This window comes from Python bivittatus, unplaced genomic scaffold (genome assembly GCF_059951505.1).
Source record: "Python bivittatus isolate LINGU-HERP-01145 unplaced genomic scaffold, Pbiv_v1 ctg000700_np1212, whole genome shotgun sequence".
Classification (NCBI taxonomy): domain Eukaryota; kingdom Metazoa; phylum Chordata; class Lepidosauria; order Squamata; family Pythonidae; genus Python; species Python bivittatus.
The window spans coordinates 55,881,724-55,903,011 of record NW_028277098.1 but is presented as its reverse complement, the minus strand read 5'-3'; the positions used below and the strand labels follow the sequence as shown (position 1 = coordinate 55,903,011).

The 21,288-nt window shown below is 37.9% G+C and overlaps 1 protein-coding gene across 2 annotated transcripts; it reads right to left on the bottom strand.

The window, feature by feature from the left end:
* Positions 1-3,559: 3,559 nt before the first annotated feature.
* On the bottom strand, positions 3,560-20,791 carry MTCH1 (mitochondrial carrier 1). 2 transcript variants are annotated; one of them, XM_088153203.1, is made up of 12 exons: positions 20,585-20,789; positions 19,242-19,326; positions 17,537-17,643; positions 16,252-16,329; positions 15,108-15,165; positions 13,136-13,187; positions 12,861-12,920; positions 11,294-11,387; positions 10,406-10,453; positions 9,088-9,155; positions 7,973-8,048; positions 3,560-5,895 (listed from the first exon to the last, which is right to left on the bottom strand). In XM_088153203.1, exons 1-12 carry the CDS (start codon positions 20,750-20,752, stop codon positions 5,824-5,826), a joined length of 966 nt encoding a protein of 321 aa, XP_088009329.1. In that variant the 5' UTR covers positions 20,753-20,789; the 3' UTR covers positions 3,560-5,823. The 2 variants fall into 2 exon arrangements, with proteins under 2 accessions (XP_088009329.1, XP_025019016.1); XM_025163248.2 differs by lacking the exon at positions 7,973-8,048 and having other exon boundaries at positions 20,585-20,791.
* Between the last annotated feature and the right edge of the window lie 497 nt (positions 20,792-21,288).

Genomic DNA, 21,288 nt, shown 5'->3' with positions numbered 1-21,288 from the left:
GCTTCCTTCAGCAAGCTAAGTACAAAAGTCACTTTAGTGCAATCAGTGGGAAACTCTACTGGCTGGCCTCCCATCAACATTTCACACTAAACAATGAATGTCCAGAATTGATTCTGGTCTCCAAACTTCTTTGGAAAGCTCCCATGGAAACGCGGAAATACTGGTTGTGCTATCTGTTGTGCTGCTGTAGGTTGAGGCAAATTCTGCCCCAGTTGCTGTGTCAGTTGTATCATGGTATTCTGTAAATTGGTCATCTGTGGATCTACTCTGGTACTGCAACAACACAACTGCCAAGTGCTCAGTGGATAGCAGGGTTCCTTGAGGATTGGAGGCCATTCCAAGAAATTCTTCTCTTTGGAAGAGTAGGGGACTTGCAGTATTGCTATCAGCCCTCACAGGTAAAGCAGACAGGAAACACAACCAGATGAGCTAATTCTACTTTATTGTTAGGCTATATTAACAGAATCTTGCAAGTCTGAAAGTGCATATCTCCCGCCGTCCATATTTACCACCTGATCAGTTAGGATGGGTCTTTTCTAAGTTTCTTTCTTTGCCTGTTACCAGTTGCAGGCTTCTCCCCCTTTTATCTGATTGTTCCCTAGACAGCATCTCTTCCCCCCATCTTCCAAGGTCATTCTCACATTCCATTACAGTCCTCAACCCAGCAAAGACTGCACTGGGCTTGCCACACGCACAGCTGGGTTTTTAGAAAGAAACACTCCATCCCAGGTTGGTTGCCAAGTTCTTGGTGGAACACAATGGAATAACAATGATTTTAAGATTCAAGTTACATAGAAGGCTACCTCCTGTCACACTTGTATTCCTCAGTTTTAAGATATTCAAAAATTCTTCATAGAGTGCTCTTACCAAATGAGAGATGGGTGAGCACAAAAGGAAAAAAACCTCTGGGCAGTGGCATCCCGGTTATGGTATAGCCTTCCTAGATCAGCCATTTTCATGGCATCTTTGTTGGATTCACATATCATGCTAAGCCAAAATGTGGTTGGTTTTTGGCTCAGCATATTATGCAAACCTAGCTAACTATGAACAAACCCTGGCTTAGTAAATTGTGCAAATACAATATTTATCCTTTTGCAGAGCCAGAGGAGGACCGTTTAATTCATCTTTACTTATTAAATAATTAATATATTTTAACTTGGGCTTCTCAGTTTCAGATTTCATTTTTAAAAAATTTAAATAGTTTTTAAAATAGTCTATACTGTTTTAAATTGCATTTTGAATACTGTACTGCACTTGCTTGCAAGCTGCCTGGAGAACAGACTGATCAGTTATATAAAATTAATAATAAATAATATAAGCTTTTGACGGCTATAGAATGAAGGAATCTGAAAAAGACCTGCTATCATCATCAGTGTCCTTCAAAGGTTCGTGTAGATTTTGCTTTCTTCCCATATCCATAGCAAAAATTAAATTTGCTTTGTGCATGAGAGCAGACAAGTCTGCACCTTTTGATGAATTAAAAAACAAAAACAACGACAACTGTCCTCTGGTGTCCTGTTAATACCCTATTCAATTGTACAACCAAACCACAGTCAGCAATTTGCCAGCTGATTGAACACAAAAATACAGAAATTGATATATTCCTCTCCTCCCAACCAAACAAGAATAGGATCTGGCAAAAGGCAAATGCATTATCTCTGAAGGCAGGCTGTAGGACCTATCAAATGCTACTGAGAGAACAGACTGGGGGAACGATGAGAACATTCAGACTAGCCATATGAAACTGCCTTATATCTAGTCATAGTCTGTCACTCATTTTCATTGTCTATTACTAACTTCGGTATTCATGAATAATGGACAATTTTGGGAACTGTAGACTCAACATACAGGGAAGGTATCAGGGCTGAGGAAGTTGTCCCAAAAGATGGGGAGTACACAGTAGACTATTTTCAAAAGGCAACTACTGAACAAAACTCATCATTGGCCTTTAGATTAAGAGGCTAAATTAAGAACAGAAGGTGGCAGTCTGATAGGAAATCTCAAGGTGCACAGGAAAGAGAAATACCACCTGTATAGTTTAACTTAAAAATCAATATGGCTTTTAAAGATTTTTTTAAAGGTATTTTATAGGTATTACAGGTATATAAAATACCTTTCATAGTATTGCTTAGATAATCATCATCCAGTTAAATAAGGGAAACACCACCGACAGATTTATAAATGACCGCTTATGGAATACTATTATTCAAAGCCTTCCATATATAAAGCATTAGTAATCCCTATTTCGTCATTCTTACTGTGACCTTGTATATTTAATATAGGTTACTTTTCTCCCCTTGCTCAAAAAGTCGATACTGATTGAGGCTAAGAGACAATAATTTGCCTAATGTTAATGAGTTATTACATGAAATGGGTAAAACCTTCACTGGGGTTTTATCAGCTTATACTTAGGCTATTACAGTATGTGCTTTTACAGGGGCATACTGTAGTCAACAGAATTTAATTCAGAGTAAATATATATAGAACTGTGTTCCTAGTTATAAAAGCATTTAATCTATGTAGGGATGTCATAAACTGTTATCTTTTAAAAGATGTGTACTATAGTTCATGTAGTTAGCCTTGACTCATATAAATGTAGCTCTACATCATGGCTGAGCTCAATTTGCACATTTTATGATTAACAACTCTGACAAAACTAAAAGCACGCTAAGAGAATTTTAAGACTATATGGAAGGGACAACCTGGATTTAAAATTTTGTCCAAAAAGAGCATATATTAATTAATTAAATAATGAGGACCTACTAGTTTAAGTGAATAGTCCATATTTTAAAAGAATATTGCAGTAGAATCAAGATACCAAATATCATCATTCCCTTTAAGATCATCTATATCCTAGAAGTTACTTGCTACAGAATTTGACCAAAAAAACCCACCACCCTATCGCTTAGAAAAAAAAAAAACTGGCTTCAAAATTTCACTTCTTTCTTGCCCTGGATACTGTATTCACTTATTGTTTTCTTAAAACAATACCCATCAGCTATGATATCTAACTCAGGACGAGACAAGAGCTACTTTAAGATGGCTTGGATAGATCAGAAAGTTAAAAAGACAACATTTTGCTTGATTTTGGACAATACTATAAAACAAAATGAATATTTAATTTGAGATTTATTCATCTGACTGGACCTGGATTTTATATTCTCAGCTTGATATCAGAGGCAGAATTAAGAAACTAGATTCAAAGGAGCAAACTTTTTCTTGAATATCCCTAGCTATGTTGTAAAATAAAAACTACAGATTTACTTAGATTAACAAGCAATATAGTTGAGGTCATTGTTACATTTATTTCTCAAACAGATGTCAAGTACACTTTGAATTAACTTACTGTAATTGTGCATTTACTTTGACATAAACCACATTAAAGTTTTGGCAAAGCCCAGGGACTATGGAAGCACCTACTTTTCTAGGTTCCACAAGAACCGTCTCCCAATAAATTGTGCCGAATGCTTACACAATATGTTCTTCAGATGTAATCTCCAAATCAGACAAATTTATCTGTTCAAAAGACTGTGACAATAAAATGAAAGTTCTGGGGCACTACATTTGGAAGACAAATTTAATCCCTTTAAACATTTCCTACAACTTTTCTGAAGCAAGAGATTGAGAACAGGTTCCTTTCTGGGTTAAAAGAGAATACCAAGAAAGAAAATGGCAACATAGACACACCACACTTCACTGTATGAAAGTTACAAAATTAATGCACTTGGCTCTTGACCCAGAAAGCACTTCAAAGCTTTGCCGAAGCCAACACAGATGCATTTGGGAATTACTGAGTAATACATACACACATGCAGAAAACATAAAACCTATCACCAGAGTGAGTGGGATGGAGTCACTGGATCTATTTACAGCAATGCTAGATGGAAACAATATTTTCTTGTGTGTATAGATAAAGCTGGAACACAGCCTGCTAAGCAATGTCTTTCAATATTAATATTGCACAATGAATTAGTGTACTTCAGAATCCCAATGTTACATTTTCACTCTCTTTACCCAAGCTTCCTGATGACAAACATCAAGTTTCATGTAATTTAACAGTAGCACCAAAAAGACAAAGCAGCAAATTTCACATACTCCCTTATTGATATCTGGCGCAGGACTGCAATTTGAAAATAACTTTTTCTTATCCTTCTGACATGCATGATTTAGCTGTATAAAATTTAGTGCTGAAGTGATATGAATTCTCACTTTCCTTTACAGTATTCGGTCTTCCTTTGGCTCTATTTAGGACTATTCACATGAATAAGTAATTTGAATATGACAATATTTCAGCAGACAAGAATATTTAATTGGTAAAAGAGATACTACTTCACCAGGAATATAAATTCATTATGCCATCTGCAAAGTTGCTAAAAGTGGGAGTCACATTAATTGGCAGCTCTGCTTGTGGTGAAGTGTAATATGATAATGAGTAATTTCATTGTAGGAACTGATCCTTAAGGCTAAGTTGTTTAAATGTTAGAAAAAGCTGAGTAGTAAAACCGTCTTAACAGCGCAATCCTGTACAGGTTTGTTCAGAAGTCATTCCAACTAAATTCAGTAAATCTTGAATCAGGTAAGCGGATATAACTTACAGCCTAAAGCAGATATTAGAAAAGCTAACCATGATCTAATGAGTTAAGTATTCACATTACAAATGCTGCTTAGCTAGGATAGGTGACATCTTCAGTAGACCTCCCTATACAATCAAGCTTTTAGCAAAAAAAATCAGTACTTAATGGTGGCAAATGTAGTGCAACATTATCACAAATTTATATAACATTACTGACCAGGGGAAATACTGTTCACGCATTCAGCAAAGTACTTTTCTTAGTTCCAGAGAAAACTTCTAATATACTACTTTGGTCAGAAATCACCCCAACACGCAGGTTTATAAGGATGATAGTTCTCATTGTCAGATGTATTATCTTTGTAGTTGTACTGAAATCTTACTACCAGATCCTCCTGACATTTGGAAGGTCTCTGAGTATGACATGAGAACCTCAATCACCATACATATGTGACATTTCTTGTAGTAGGGGCTCTGTAGCCCAGTCTTCAGTATCACAGAATTCTTCATAAAACACAACATATCAAGCTTAAATTTGTAAACAATACTAAATAAAAAGCTTCTAGATATGTCAATGTAAATAACCCATTCTACTCTAGAGTTTAAGGTCCTACTTAAGGATTTAAAACCCAGATGAAATAGTTTAGTGCATTTGTCAAATATTTAACTTAAAAAACAGATGATGCAAAATCAGCTGCTTAGAGATATTATGATAAATGAACCATCAGGTTTATAGATGTCATGATTAGAAACTCGGTAATAGAGTTCTTTAAGTTTCTGTGGTCTTGCTAAATGTTAGGAATGAAAGGTATTCCAACATCAGTTGGATTTAATATATAGGCTAACAATATGCCAAAAACCAAAGGTGACAAAGAGATAGAGCTTAAGCTATTTTCTCTAATGGTACTAAAGGAGGGAATCTGCACTCCAACTTAGGTCTTATTTAGGGAAAGGTATAAACCACCTTCTTATTGAGCTTGTATCCTGCAAAGACAAGAGCATGCCAAGCCTGCAAAGCTATCATCAGTTGGGTTGCCCCTTTTGATCTAAGGCCTGACCAGCACTGTCCCCTTTGTTTGACAGAAAAGATCTGGCCAGAAATATCTGACCCTTCTGTTATCAGGTTTGCTGAGATGAGCTGTTCTTACTCCTGAAAACCTTTCATTTTAAAAATGAAAAAGAATGGTAAAAACAAGATATTTTAGGGTCTCTTCTACAAAAATCTATGGTTTGCTTCTTTCTCCCAAATGAAATTAGTCAATGAGAAAAGTTGCTGGTGTGGACGCTCTACGAAAAAGTAGGCTGGAACCTCTGAAGAGTTGCCCCTGGAGAAAGAAGAGGAAAATGTTACGGGAAATTGTTTATTAAGATCTGTAGCAACCTTCTTGCTGCTCAACCAAGTGCTGCAATAATCATGGGTACAGAGACACCACAATACTTGGCAGTGAAACTTCAGACTCAGCAATCATGGAAATATAAATGTGTAAAAATATGCATGGAGGAGTGGGGACAAAAACTGCAACTTGCTGAGTATCGATGGAGAAAAGCAGATAGTGTTATTATAGGATGATATCAGCCAGAGAAAAGAGATTTAAAAGGCAAACACAGCAGTTGCCCAGAGATTCAATTCATGGATCACAAATTTACCATCAGTGGCAACAACTTTTTTTCCTTCATGTTTTAGTGTCTTAGTGTCTGATCTGTTTCTTCTCTATTCCTAGTAGGATTTCCAATGAAAGCTTCTCAAGGCCTCCATGGGGGCAAAACAATTCTCATCACTAGCTATTTAGATGCTTTTAAGACACCCTTTATTTTCCTTCTAGGCAGCAATATAGTAAAACCTTAAGCTAATAAGATATAGTGACAAGGAATCAAGAACTGTATTTGGTTCTGAACAATGGTTTTTAAAAGGTTTTGCAGAAATTCAGCTTAAAAAATATACAGCATCGTTGTTATGAGAGCTGGAGCACTGGAATGGGAGCCTTCTCAAATGTACCATGATGCTTGCATTTGTAGATTTATACTGAATGTAAAATTAGTTTTAAGTTCTTGCTATGTCTGATGAGTAAAAATCCAAAACCTTGGACACTGATTGAGATACGTTGTTGAAGTTTATAAAAGAAGTGCCAACTTTTTTTGTTTTTCAAACAAATACACTGTTCCAATAAATGCTTACAACTCTCAAGGAATAGCCAAAGAATACTCTCCAACATGCAATAAAAATGATTAACTTAGTCTGGGGATTGAGCAAAGGAGAAAAATAATGTGATGTAGTTCTGTAGGTTTTATTATACTCTGTAATGTCATAGGCAACACAGAATCTGTTTTCATTTGCAAAAATCTGTCCAAGATTACAGGACATGAAAATGAAACATTCTTCCTTCCAATGAGCAACCTTAATTCTCAAAGTATTTCTATTTTTTCTCTGCACATGAAAGAAATGTATATAAACTTCTTCTGAGAGGAAACAAGAATGAGTTCTTATTGCATGGGGAACAGTAACTGTCAACACACATAGAAAAAATGGTAGATCGGAAGGCCCTATTTAGGCACAATATATAATTAGGGTATGTGTGTGCAAATGATGGGGGAGAGAAAAGAATGAGCAGAATTCAAAGCCTGCAAGAATCAAGTTGTGATTTGATGATATAACCTGAAGATTTTGTAGATTTTTTAAAAAAAGAAGTTAATATTAATAAAGGTATGGAATGTTCATGCTTGCACTTCTCAACACATGCTGAAAAAAAACATGAAAGTGACAGTGCTAACATTATAGGAGAGAAATAAAAAATATGCATATGAAGATAAATAATGATATGATGCTTTGGATTAAAATAAAGCAAGAGATGTATACAATTAGAAAAATGCAACTAACAATCTCAAGCATGTAAGATTCTAAGGAGAGAAAGAAAACAGGAACAGCAATTAATATGTAAAAAGTTATAAAACTATTTTAATGCACATAATGAAATTAGCAGGAGAGTTAAAAAGAGACTGGATTTTCAATAAACAATAGTGCTTGATACAGCAAAAGAAGAAACAAAGCAGATATAAAACTGAATCCCCATCTTCCCCTACCAGATTTCTAGTTGTGCCTCTTGTCTAGGAAATCCCTACTTAATATAATGCAGTATAAAGAGCACAATCTACTATAAACACCCTTCACTGGGAAGATAAAAGACAGAAGGAGCTTTTAAAGACTAAAGGAGGAAAATGTAAAAAACAAAGATGAAGGAAGGCAATCTTTTTCACAGTCAGCAAGAGGACCACTTTATCTGCTGCTTGACTTTATGTGTTTGCAATCCAGAATAAGATAAGGAACAGTAAAGAAAAATGAAAAAAAAAGATGATGGAATTATCTACATGGGCCAATATCCACTTCAGAGAAAGAATGATGCTCACCTGAGCACTCAGGTGTCTCCAACAATGAATCCAAGAGGAAAACACAGGGGCATATGGAGGGAGGCCAGCAAGTAACCTACACAGCAAAGAAAGCCATCAAGGAGGAGAATATACAGAGAACCCAGCATTGAGAGGGAGAAAGTAACATGCAAGGCACACATAGCAACAGGTGTATTTACTGCAGAAGCAAGCATGTTTTTGCCCTAGAAAGAAACTGGTTTGGGTTTTTCCTAACATAAGATGATAATACTTAACTTTTCTATGATTTGCTAAATTTGCCAATTTTCTGGATTAGGCAGAAATTATTGCAATTTTTAAAATCTTAGTCTGCATCTTATAAGTTGACTCATGCTGAGTACAGTTGTCAATTATTATATACTGACCAAAATTTAATATTGACTTATTTCAGTACTGAGTTAAAATACTAAGTATTTTAAATTGATCTAAGGCACACAGATTTATATGATGTTATTTTGAAATGTTACAGCTGGTTTTATATTGCCTGTAAATCCCCTTTCTATCAATTTTTCCTTTTTCTCTTTTCCCCTTTTTATTCTTCCCTTATCTTTTTTCTGATTGCACTTCTAAAATAAATTATAATAAAAAAGAAAGGTATATGCAATGGCTAAATACATTATTTGAGCATTCTACAGTTAGATATTGTACAAATTTATAGAATAAGAATTCATCAGGTTTTCTGTCATTTGATAACTGTGGATGTTTATAAACTTGAAACACACACAGAAAGAAAGAGGCTGTTTGCTTCATGTTTATTAAGCTAAAAATGCATGCGGTTGACAAAAATAATGGTGTTTTTCCCCCAAACACAAACCAGACACATATACAGCCAAACCAGTTATTCTCTTCCTATATCCCTTCCAAATCTAACCATATAAAATAAAGTTTATTCTCTCTCTCTAGTTCTTTTTTTCTTTCTTGACAAAGGTGAAAGGAAAATAGTGTTGGTTTTCTTTATGCATACAAGACTTAAAGTCTTTTATTTAGGAAACTGAGACTATTGAGTAATTCTGCCAAACAGGAAGCCCACTAAATTTTCACTGGAGAGATTAAACTGTATTTGCTGGGGGGTGGGGGTGGGGTTTAATATCACATACCCACAGTTGTTCACTGCCATGAGATCACCCACGAGAAGAAAAGGGTATGTCAACATGCTCACAGCAATCTGTAACAAAGAAATATCTGAGGCAGTCCTTCTATTTGTCACAGTTAAGCAAAAAATACTGTAGGTAGAAAAAGGCTTTGTGCAAAAGAAATTGGAAAATACCAGATATATAAACCAGGACTGGCTTACATGTTAGTAATATAGCTAACCAACTCATCAGGCCATGGAAACAATTGCAACTGACAAAAAACCCTGTACTTAAGACTTGTCAGTACTTAATATCACAGCTATGCTTTTCTGTTGACATGTACATCTGCAAACAGGAGTCATCTTCATATCCCACTAATTGCAACATAAAGATTTCCCACCAACTGCTCTGAAAAGATAGATCCTCATGATGCTGCTTTTGTCTTATCCCCAGCCAACTGCTGAAGAAGCTGATATTTGTCTTTAGTCATTCCAGGGATAAAGTAGCATTTCCCGTTTTCTCCTGACAAATCCTGCCATACAAATGATTGTAGATACCTCACTGATGATGTGGGTTCATGACATAGGCAGGGCTGGGACTTGGAAGGTCAAGAAGAGAAGCATGAGTGAGGAGCTGACTTTTTCCCTACCAGGTCTCCAATTACATGGAGCTGCTCCCCACTCTGCTTGCTCAGCACTGGCAGCTGATACCGACAGGGCTGGATAGGGTAGCAGGGGAGTAGGATAAAGGTACATTTTTCCATTGTCAGATCTCCAATCACATGGAACTGAACCATCCATCTGGAGACCTGGCGGGAAAAGGCTTGGCTCCCTGTAGCCATTTGTGTTTGCTGAGACTTTCTCAGATTGCTGAACTCACATAGATCAAAAGGTTTTCAGGCTGCCTCAAAAGAGCTCAACAAACACAATGGGTTTTTAACACATTACAATTGTTAATTGATAAGGTATTTGTAATCTGTCTCACATATAAACCTGCATCTGTGTAATTAACCTGTCTTCACCTCTCTCCCCCCCAACATCTCAATTTAAATTCTACGTCAGTCAAGCCACTCTATGCATCTGTTGAAGTGAACTACAGCTCACAAAAGCATATGCCTTTTAATAGAATTTGTTAGTCGGAAAAGGTGCTACGAGACTTCTGGTTTTTCACTCTCTGAATTGGGTTTTTCCCCAATTCAGAGAGTGGAACTGCCTTTGGCCATGCTGGCTGGAAGCTGCACTCCCAAAACATCAGGAAGAGATCAAGCCTGGAAAGAGCAACAAGAGCAATGAAACAGGAACATATAGCTATACATATTTCAACAGACGCAAAGCTTACATACCCCCATCACAAACTTAGTGTAGCTCCGGATGACAGAAGCTTGGTTGAACTGTAAGGAAAAAACAACAACAATAATCCAAAGGGATCTTGGGGTCCCGGGCAACACACCTGTTAAGTGAATACAGGAAAACACTTGACAGAACACTCCTGCTAGGGAATGTCCAAAGAACATGGCAGAAGCCTTAGCACAACAACCACCTCATCAGTAACTGACCCCCAAAAGGAATGGCACCATTTGACTGATAAGAGATGAACAAAAGGTATTGCAATTACAATTTTATTAGGAAAAAGCCAAGAGAACAATTAGAAGAATGTCCTGCCTGACTATAATAAACTCACACCTGACCAAGTTTAATATTTGAATCTTATTAATATCCAGAAATGCCAAGTCTTATTATTAGTTAGAAAATGGCTTTCAATGTTCAATAGATTTTGTTTTTCCTTGGACTTAGTGTACTTCCTGCAAAAAAGACAATAAGTGAATGTGGGGAAACTACCAGCATATAACAAAAAGAATTGGCCAGAAGTGGTGAAGGTCATTTCCATAGGAAATGATTGTTGTACGATAAGACTCCAGCTTGTGAAATGCTGGTTTATTCCAATCCACTTTCTTCTTTGACATCATCATGAGTTATTTATTAGATTTATATCCCCCTTTCTTCCAGGATCACATGGAAGTCTACATGGGCATGTCCATTTATCTTCACAACCACTACCATATGATATGGTTGGACTGAGAGTGTATGACTAGTTTAAAATGAATATTCATGGCTGAAGTATGAATGTGCACCTCAGCTGGGAGCAGCCTGAGCTCTTACCTACCATACCACACTGAATCTTTGGGGAAGAAATTTTAGAGCCCAATAAGATTAGGAAGGTTACCACTCACATTGTCATCCACAGCATAAGTGTTGATAAAATGAGCCAGAAGGTTGCAACACCACAGAAAAATAAGATCACCTAGGATATGAGGAACTAAACCTCTGGGGAGAAAAAAGAATAAGAGGAAACATTAAATAAAAAGACTCTTAAATTAACCTCATACAGTTTAGAGAATAAGAATAGTAAAGCCTGTAAAGATTATACACATGAAATTTGTACTTGGAATACAAAAAACTAGAGAGATTGTTTGGAACTTAGGGACTAAATCAAATCCTAAGGATTTAAGAAGATGAAAGATACATCTTAGAACTCCATAAATGCTCTAATGCACATTGAGGAAAGAAAAGAAAGATTGAACCCCAGGCCAAATGTTAATGCACAGAGAACAAAGAACTTCTGCTACACAGCAACATGTTTTGGAAAATGAATCATAAATATGAATGTACTAATTTAATTAATTCAGCAATAGTAACGAACTTAGAGCGTGCAAAAAGCAATGAGAATGGAAGAGAGCCATTTAGTATTGTATCTATTCATAGGGTGAGAAGACAACCACTTATGTATGTGCCTATATTTAACTGCAATAGAAACTGAGTGAAATATTTTACTAACCCAACTATCTAAGAGTCCATACTGATTGAAAGCCATATCCTTGTTACATCCCACCCTATCTTCTAATTAACTGCTGATACTAGTCCATATACGTTAGATGTTACTCCTGTGCTAGAGGGTACCAGGTAGGATACAGTGGATGAAAAGACCCATGGTTTTGTTTCTTGTCACACTGTGTCAGTGTAAAAACTCACTAGCCATCTTTCAGCTCTTCAGATGGATTATTACCTTCTCTGTGCCTTTTACCTCTTTTTCCCAGTTAGCTTCCAGGCATGCAAATCTTTCGCAGGTTAAAGTGGCCTAGTTTTTATGGAATAGGTATTACCATTGAGGTTGCCATATTCCTGAGTGTTTACATCAGGGATATGCAAATTCTGGAGCCTCTCAAAAGACTTTCCAACAAAGTAATGTGATAGGAAGTGAACAGAAGGGGAATTATTAAGTAAGTGAGCAATAGCAATTTCATCTTTTAATATGTGGTTTTCTTTGCAAGATTTCAGAAGTGGTTTGCCATTGCCTCCTTAGCACTGATTAAAATGTAAGTGCAGAAAAAGATTAATAATCTCCTAGTTTGAATCAGTCCTAATAATTCATTGTGCTTAAATAAGTCTTGCAATTCTTCGAAAATATATCCAGGAACTGTACGAAGGGAAAAGTCCCAGGTCCAACTATTTTATGAGATCTTGTTATTTTTATGTGAAACACAAATTTTAACTGACTGACCATGAGAGACAGGAAATTGTCAAGTATGATCTCTTTCTCTTTTTTATATACATGCCAGGAGGCACTGGAACGTGTAACACACTTTCTGATAAACAATTCTGAACTTTGAACTGAATTATAAAGCTCAAGGAAGTGGAATGTTCTGAACAGGAGCTGACTCTTCTCAGTGGTGTGAGACTTGATCCTCAAAAGCAAATAGCAAGTTCAAGCTTAATTAAATTTGCTGGTAATTTACGTACACGAAGAATCCCAAGAGTCCTTCTTCTTTCCAAATTGTCCTGACGGAGCTAAACATATTGCTGTTGAAAAAGGAAAAACATTAGATGTGGGCAGAAGTGCTCTCTCTCACCTCTTCAGCCTACAGTAAATTACTGCACTGCTGCCAGTATTCTTCAACAACAGGAAAAGGAAACATCTATATTTCCTGGAAATAACTATCAATATTGAGCAAATAATTTTATTACTACTTGTTATTATTCTCAGATTGAGCTATGGAATGTTAAGAAGATCTCACCTGTACTTAAGTTCTCGTCCTACGAACTGGACCATACAGCGCATAGATATTACTTCAGAAGAAAGGAAAGAGACATGAGTACGAAAGTAGTTCATTTATATGTTTGATGCAGACTAAGCCAAATGTGAAACAAGAACTCAATCTGTAAATTTCTAGCATTCTATCAGCCACAATTCATCCCTTGTTATGTCCAATAACATATAAAAATATATACCTGAGTATTCTTGCAGAGAAAAGAAAATCTTTACTGTGCTAAAAAAAAAAAACCCTAGCAAATTAATTGCAATGTAAAGTTTTAAGAATTGAATGAATAAAAGTTATGAATCACATATATGCATGTATAATTTCATAAAGAGATATTTGCATGCATCCATCTGTAAACAGGTTAAAAGTCTATGAAATGGAAAGAGTAGCTGTGGCTCTTCTGCATGTTAGTTTGAATAGACTGGCTCCATATAGCCATAATGATTATATAATGATATACCATCAAGTCTTAGTGACCACATACATAGGTTTTCTCTAGGAAGAACTGTCCACAACCTGGTCCATACAACCAGAGCCATTAGCAAATAATACTTCTTACTACACTGATTCAATGCCTGAGGAAGGACAATGGTTTTACACTGAGAAAATACCACAAAATTGACTGATTCATAATAGCAAAAGAAGTCTCAACTGAAATATTCTATAGGCCTCTGGAATTCAGAATTCTTTTCCCACAGTGATCTACCAGGTGCCTATGGGAAGCCTAAACAGAGTATCTACAAAAGTAGTAAAAATAGATTGCATCCCCAGTGAACTCTGAATTTAAAGACATTTTCCCACAGGAAAAGTATATAGGAACAAAATATATACCAACAGACAAAAATCCTGTGAAATGCCTAGCTTCCTCATCTTGCCAATCTAGAATTGTCAACTCTAGTTGAAACCAGTCTGAAGATGTCCTCCTTAATAAATGTGTGCCAATAAAACACTTTTGGGCACATATGTGTATGCTTGTATATATGCCTGCTAAAAGCCACACTCCAAAGTAGGCCAGGACCCAGAGAAACAAATTTGAATAACTTATTATTGTCTGTAAAACAGGAACCCAATTATAAAATCAGTAAATTTCCCATCTGCATATACAACCATTCTCTCTTATACACTCAAACTCCTTTCACAAACACACACCTACAAACACACACACCTCCCTACTTCCAGTAGAAACAGCAAAACAGGAGGGAGCTGGAGAAGAAGGGAAGGGAAGGGGAATAGCACTGGGAAGGCGGAAGAGTTAAGTGGACAGAGAAGGGAAGAAGAGAGGGCAAAGTATTAAAAACAGAGTTAAATATATCAGGCAAACACCTTTTTGCAAGCAGGGCCTAATCTTCAGACTAATTTTCAAGGCATATACAGTACACTTTTCAACAAAACATCTATAGTTATTTATATGTCCTGCCAATTCCTTTGTTTTCAATAGTCCCTTCAATTCTACTCAGCAACAGTTGATTAGTGGAGTGGGGCAGGGTGGGGTGGGGTGTCATCTTATATATGGCCAACATAACCAGGGGTATGCAAAACGTTTGAGAGCAAAAGATTCTGACACCCAAACACCTCATTCTGACTTCATCAGAAGCGATCCCACCTCAAAACAGACTATTCTGAATGGGAAGTAGAAATAGGCTAAGTCCATTTCATGTCCATGTATGCTGAGGTTGAATACAATGCTACAGGATGAAGCCTTTTGCACACCACTTAGCATGACAGGTAACCACTGATTCTAGCTCAGAATCAACTGAAAACTGGCCACAGTAAAGTGGGATAATATGCAAATTCTTATATAAATAAATAAAATTCAAATTTTAAATTACTTCCAATTTTATAAGAAAAAAATACAATACAAGAGATTAAATCAGAACGGACTTTTCTGTTAACAAAATGAATATTTAAATAGAGATGGGGCTTGAGAGGAGCAGATTGCACAACTCACCATGAAGTGGATGAGAAATAATTCGGGATACACACTGTATCATCATCTCATGGCAAGTCTGATAAAATATGAAGACAGAACACTTCTTTATCTTCGGCAAACAATCTCATAATCAGTAGACTATGATGGGAAACTTGTTATTTTAAATACCTTAGTTTCATTATTTGAAAAAAAGTATTTGCCGGACTGCACAGAATGCAGTTACAGTCTCTGTGCTACCCTAAGTCATTCCCTGGTTGCTCTAATTGAGCCTGTCCTATATTATTCAGATACAGGTAGTCCTCGAGTTATGACAGCAATTGGGACCGGAATTTCCATTGCTAAGCAATGCAGTCATAAAGCTTGATGTCACGGGACTGTATCATCTAGCGACAGCAATCCTGGCACTCCCCATTGCCATTGTTAACCAAATTCCACCGGTCATTAGACAAGAACCCACCCCGATCCAAGCCATTCCTGGCTTGATCCCTCCCAGCCCCAAGCCTCGGTTCTTCCAAGGTAAGGGACCGCCTCCCCTTCAACTCCCCGCAATTACCTATCCTCCCCATCTCTGCCCTTTTGACCCCCCTGCACCCTGCCTTGTGGGGCAGCAAGCAGCCCCAGAACCGCATGGCTCTGGGGCTGCTTGCCTTACTACAGCTCTGGGGCTGCAAGAAGCCCCTGAGGGCAGTGTGAAACCTTAGCTGCCCAGGAAGCCCCAGTCACCCCAGCCCAGCAGCACAGTGTGGCACAAAGCCGCAGCTGCCCCAGCCTGGCCCAGCAGTGCAGTGTGAAGCCGCAGCCACCTCAGGAAGCCCCAGCCACCCCAGCCTGGCCCAGCAACATGAAGGCAAAAAGATTGACCCCACTTTTAGCAGTCTCAAGGTTATCTCTATTAAAATTAATTAGCGGAAACATGTTAGTATTTATTATTAGAATAGTTTAGTAGATGAAATCTTAGCATCCTTAATTTTATACCATTCATATAATCTTTCCCACCTCACAAGGGTCTGAGGCATTTTTTCGAACTAGGTTTAATCACACTGGAAAAGAGAAGATTTGGGGATACAACATTCATATTGAACTTCTTAAATTATTCATTAAAATATACAGTCTTTCCAAATACAAAATACTTAAGCAATGAGAAGTTGCTTAAGAGTTCCACCTCTTTTGCCACTTTCCTGAGAGATGTCTTCACATCATCCTTATTGGAAACATGCTCCATATCTTCTAGAGGGAAGGCCTGAGGTATAAAGGAGAAAGTAAATCAATACTCAAAAGGCCTGGTTATATTAAGAAATAATACTTGATGTATGAGGTCTAACAGTGATACTCCCAAGACCCAGGAAGAAGAGAAGTTATCACATCTATGCCCTACTTGTTCTCCAAGGGATTCAGACTAGTGTATGTGGGGCGATTATTCTATTATACCTTCATTGTACTTTGCTGAAAACCAGTAACTGGACTAAGATCATCCAATATAGTACAGAGTGAGGACTTTAACTCAGAGAACCATTCATCTTTGCTTCCCCCTTTCCTTCTCTTGAGCCACACCACTGCTGCAAGAATATGGTAATGAAAACATGTGTTTCTGCCTGTTCTGAAAATGTTCAGCTCAAAAGCATGCTGGTGCTTCCTGCTCATCAACCACAGCATGGGCAAGCCTGCACCTAAGTCAAAGAAAGATGAATGAGTTTCTCTTCCAAACGATGCACAGAATGGAGGGATATGATAGTCTGCATAGTTGAATGAGACAGTGCTGAGGTTTTGGAGCTTTCCTGTGCACAGCAGGATTGGATGGCAGCCAACTTGTCTTGGCAGGAGACAGAGCAGCCCTTCTCCCATTCTTAATGAGGAGCTGTCACTAAAGATTAGAAAAGTGAAATCAGCAGCCCCACTGTCAAAGGCAGGCCAAGGATTGTCAAACTAACAGGCTTTCACAGGAAATAAAAGGTCACTAAGAAAGGACCAGCACTTCATTATTCTTGCGAGGTTAAAGGCTTTCAGACAGTCCTAAAGCAACTTGATGGTGCCTTAATAATCAATTATGGCCCAGGAGGGCTATCAGTATGCGACTGTGGCATAAAATCCTGGAGGACTCAGGAAATGGTTCACAGCATTTAAAAAAAAAATCCAAATAACATGTTTTGAGGGATTCCATCTTCTATGAGGCCAGCTGCTGCTACTGCTTTTCGAGTTCAACACCTCAGGTTCTAAAAAATATTTCACTGCTTCTGTTTGGAAGAAACAGCTTCATTCTACAACCAGAAGGGTTGCTGTTGCTGTTGTTTTTGAATTTCAATCTCTTCCATAGTCCAACTAGGCAAATGCAGAAGCTGAGACTTCAGCTGTGAGAAAGTGTTGGCCTTGACATTTATTACACAATTTAGCCACACAAGTAGCCTCTTCAGCACAAAGAGATTAGAGAACAAATGTGTGACATACTGTACCTTCTTCACTTGTTCTCGGTTTATGGTAGATAAAACGCTAGAGAGGATGCGAGGAGAAAGACCACGGAAAAGGCCCATTTTCCCATCCACTTCCACAATGTGCCTGGCTAGGGATAAATGATGCTGAAGTCACTTCATCACAATTCTGCAAAAACCCTAACATTCAGATGACTGGATATCTATGTATAATAATATACATCTTAGGCTTTAAACTATCCAGTGACACTAAGATGGTAAAAATGTTGAGAAAACATTTGCATTTTCAACTATTCTTTCAGCTGTGGTCTGCCTACCTTAAAGAGTTATACTGGATTTTATTGTGCTAGGTCAGAGTGTTAAGATTCCTTTAACTCACGCTTAGCTGTATTGCCTCTTTCCACCCAAAGGGTTCTGATTATAATGTGCAAAACTTTTGAAAGGAATTTGATAGAGCTCAAGTTATTATAAACTTCAGATAACTGGAGAGAGAGAGGGAAAAAAAGCCCCTAATATGTTATAATCCTGCAGCTGCTTACTACAATTGCTTGTAAGACTGATTTCAAATTTAGCTAACTAGAAAGCAAATTTTGTTCCCTAAATATAAGTTTTATGTTTATAAAAGAAAAAGGCTGTTTCATTAAGAACAGGTCTACAAATTTATTATAAAACAGTAGTATTATTTAAGAGCTCAATCATATAGTCATCAAGCAAAAAAGTACATTATCAAAGAATCCTGATTATGAGCTATGGACCAAATAAAGTTTTATACTGTGTATCAACAGCAAATACCAATAAATGCAAATCATTGGGCTTTTTCTAGAGCAAATTGGAATATGTTAGTGTATTTTCTGTTACTATACTGGTCATAAATACATCTCTCCATTTTTAACTGATATCCTGTCTTTCCCAAAACAGATTGCTAATCAATATCATTCAGTAAGTGCTAAGTATTTTTCTCGTAGGGATAAGTGATATGACAGAAAGAAGTTAGTCAAATCCTCAGTTGCTGTAATTATTGCTGAGACCAAACCTTGTATAGAAAAGGACTTTTAATGAAGGGAATTTTTTATGTTTCTGATGAAAAGATCCCCATTCATTTAAATTTGTTTGCCTGCTTGAAAAAAAAAAGATAAGTAGAAATACAAAGTGTTTAATGGCTTAACCATCACCAGGGGTTTTTTTTTTAACATATTTAGGGTCGAATTGTGACTTTTGCCCTAAGCACAAACTTTTCTAAATCAAGAAGACCCAAAAATATGTTATATCATATTGTTTTTGCATGTCATAAAATCTTTTGGCATTATAAACAAAACATTTCCCTAAGTATCTTATGCATCTAAACAATAACAACAAAATCTGATTTCTATTTAGAAGCAAGTCTGATTGAATTTAGTGAATATGTAATGATAGGACTGGAAGCTTACAGAGAGTTACTATTAAGATTTTATTTAAGAAATACCTATATAGCTTTAGCATCACTTTTTCTCACCCTGAAAAATTATTTCTCAGTCCCAAGCTTGATATTCTTGCAAGATGGAAGTGACCTGGAAAGACTGTTTCTCATGCACCAGGTATATTCCCATTGAAAAGTATACTCAGATATGTTTGTTAAAAAGAGACACATCTGAATTAGCAATGTACTAATATTATTTTTATTCATTATTTTGGAATGTTACATTATCTTCACTGAATCCACTGACAAATTTATTTATTAGGTCATGCTCACCATATGTAAAGAATCCAGGAAGGTAGAATACTTTTCTCCCCAGTAAATTTCTTCCAACAGTTGGAGGCAGAGGCTCATGTCCAACCTTTAAAAGAAATATGAAAAAAGTAACACCTGTATCTTACAAGTGTCCCCATCTCAGTGAACTTTATTCACAGGTTTACAGCTTACATAGGAGCAACTCCCTATTGCTCTCAACTCCTGCTCTATTCACCTCTTGACTCCTGGAGACTGCCTGGACTAGTCCTGTAGTTTTCTTGCAAGATTTTCAGAAGTGGCTTGCCATGGTCTTCTTCCCAGGGCTGAGAGTGACTGGCCCAAAATCACCCAGTTAGCTTTGTGCCTAAGGCAGGAGTGGAACTCATGGTCTCCCAGTTTCTAGCCTGGTGTGCATGCATGAAAGCGTGTATATATGTGTGTGTGTTCATTTATAGGCCCAAAGCATTAGCACTTCTTTTGTGTTTTCTTTGCTAAGTAGTACACGCAGGTCTAGTCACTTTGAAAAACAAAAACATATTCTTGTTCTCTCCTTTGCATAGTGCTAAGTTTTTCTGAACTGAAACACACATTATAAAATATGCTTGAGAAGAACTACCTGTAGAAAAGAATTTTTTCCTGCTGTTTCAAAGGCAGGGATGCCTACTGCAATAGTCTTATTGTTATTTGAACAACCTAATCAAAAACAAATGGATCACACTACTACCCGGAAGGAAAACCAGCAGCAAATATTAGAGTTCTAGGTTACAGTGGAAATAAAATGCCAGAAGGCAGCCATGGCAAACTATTTTATTACACCCCTCCCCCCGCCAACTTACATTAATAGATCTATGTGGTCTCTAAGAGGTGAGCTCCCCTTTTAATCCTCCTGGTAATTTCAAAGCAGTGTTTTTCAAACTTGGCAACTTTAAGATGTGTGGACTTCAACTCCCAGAATTCCCCAGCCAGCAAGCTGGCTGGGGAATTCTGGGAGTTGAAGTCCACACATCTTAAAGTTGCCAAGTTTGAAAAACACGGTTTTGAAGCAACTAATTTGAGGAGCCAAACTCCTTAGGATATCTGTCAAAGCCCCAAAGTGGAGCTGTAGAGAAATCGGCACCGCTTTTGGGGAGCCAGCCCTTCATAATGAAACACCCACAAACCCTGGGAGCAAAGAGCTAATCATCCGTCAAGAACTGCCCTCGCCGGGATGGAGAGGTCGTGGGGCGTCTCGCACCTCGATGGCTAGACTTAAGGGTCAGGCCGCCCTGACCTACTAGGGCCGCTGGTCCACAGCTCCCCACCCACCTAACAAAACATCTCCTGCCCTCCAAAACCGGCAGCGGATGATTGGACCCGAACTGCACCTGCACCAGAAGCTTCACGTAGAGCAGCGGGTGGCTGAGGACCGTGAAGCCAGCGCTCAGCGCCACGAAAAGAGCGTCCGCGCCCTCAGCCGGACCGGGTCCCATTCCGGGCCCGGCGGGAATCACCGCAGGACTCACAGGGATGGCAGCCATTCCCCCCGCCCGCATCCAACCAGGAAGCACTCTTCCGCGGTCACATGATCAGACGCTTTGGCGTCATCACGTCTCGCAAGGCAATGGCCTATCGCATGGAGCGGTTGGCTTGGCCGGCCTCGTACATAGACACAAAAACGTGTAGAAAGACGACTAGCAAGTCGGAATACAAAACGAGGGTACGCTACTGTAGTTCCGTCTTATTGCCAAGAGAACTGGAAGGTTGTGCCGGTGATCTCGCAGGAGCGAGCTCGACTACGGGGTCTCTCTACCTATATTTACTCAATTGAAAAGGAAGAGCAATCTCGTTCTCGTCCTATCCTTCCCCTCAGACCCCCCCCCCCGGGCGGATTGGGAACTCTCTATAGCAAACAAGGGAAAAACTCTCCAGTTTTCGCACGTCTGAAAGGAATGCCGCGTCTATCCTGAGAGGACAGCATCAAAGAGAGAAATGTATACTTCGTATCGTCTTATGTATTTGACTTACATTTGGCCTTACTATTCCGGGGAGCACTTATTTTTTGAATGAAAATTATTTTTTTTAACGTCCT

Excerpts from the sequence above, each read along its gene's own strand:
- MTCH1 (XM_088153203.1), bottom strand. The coding sequence starts at position 20,752 with ATGCGGGCGGGGGGAATGGCTGCCATCCCTGTGAGTCCTGCGGTGATT. Across the intron at positions 13,188-15,107 it reads TATTTCTCATCCACTTCATG|TAATATCTATGCGCTGTATG; the intron begins GTGAGTTGTGCA and ends TTTCTTCTGAAG. Across the intron at positions 12,921-13,135 it reads GGACGAGAACTTAAGTACAG|CAATATGTTTAGCTCCGTCA; the intron begins GTGAGATCTTCT and ends CTTTTTCAACAG.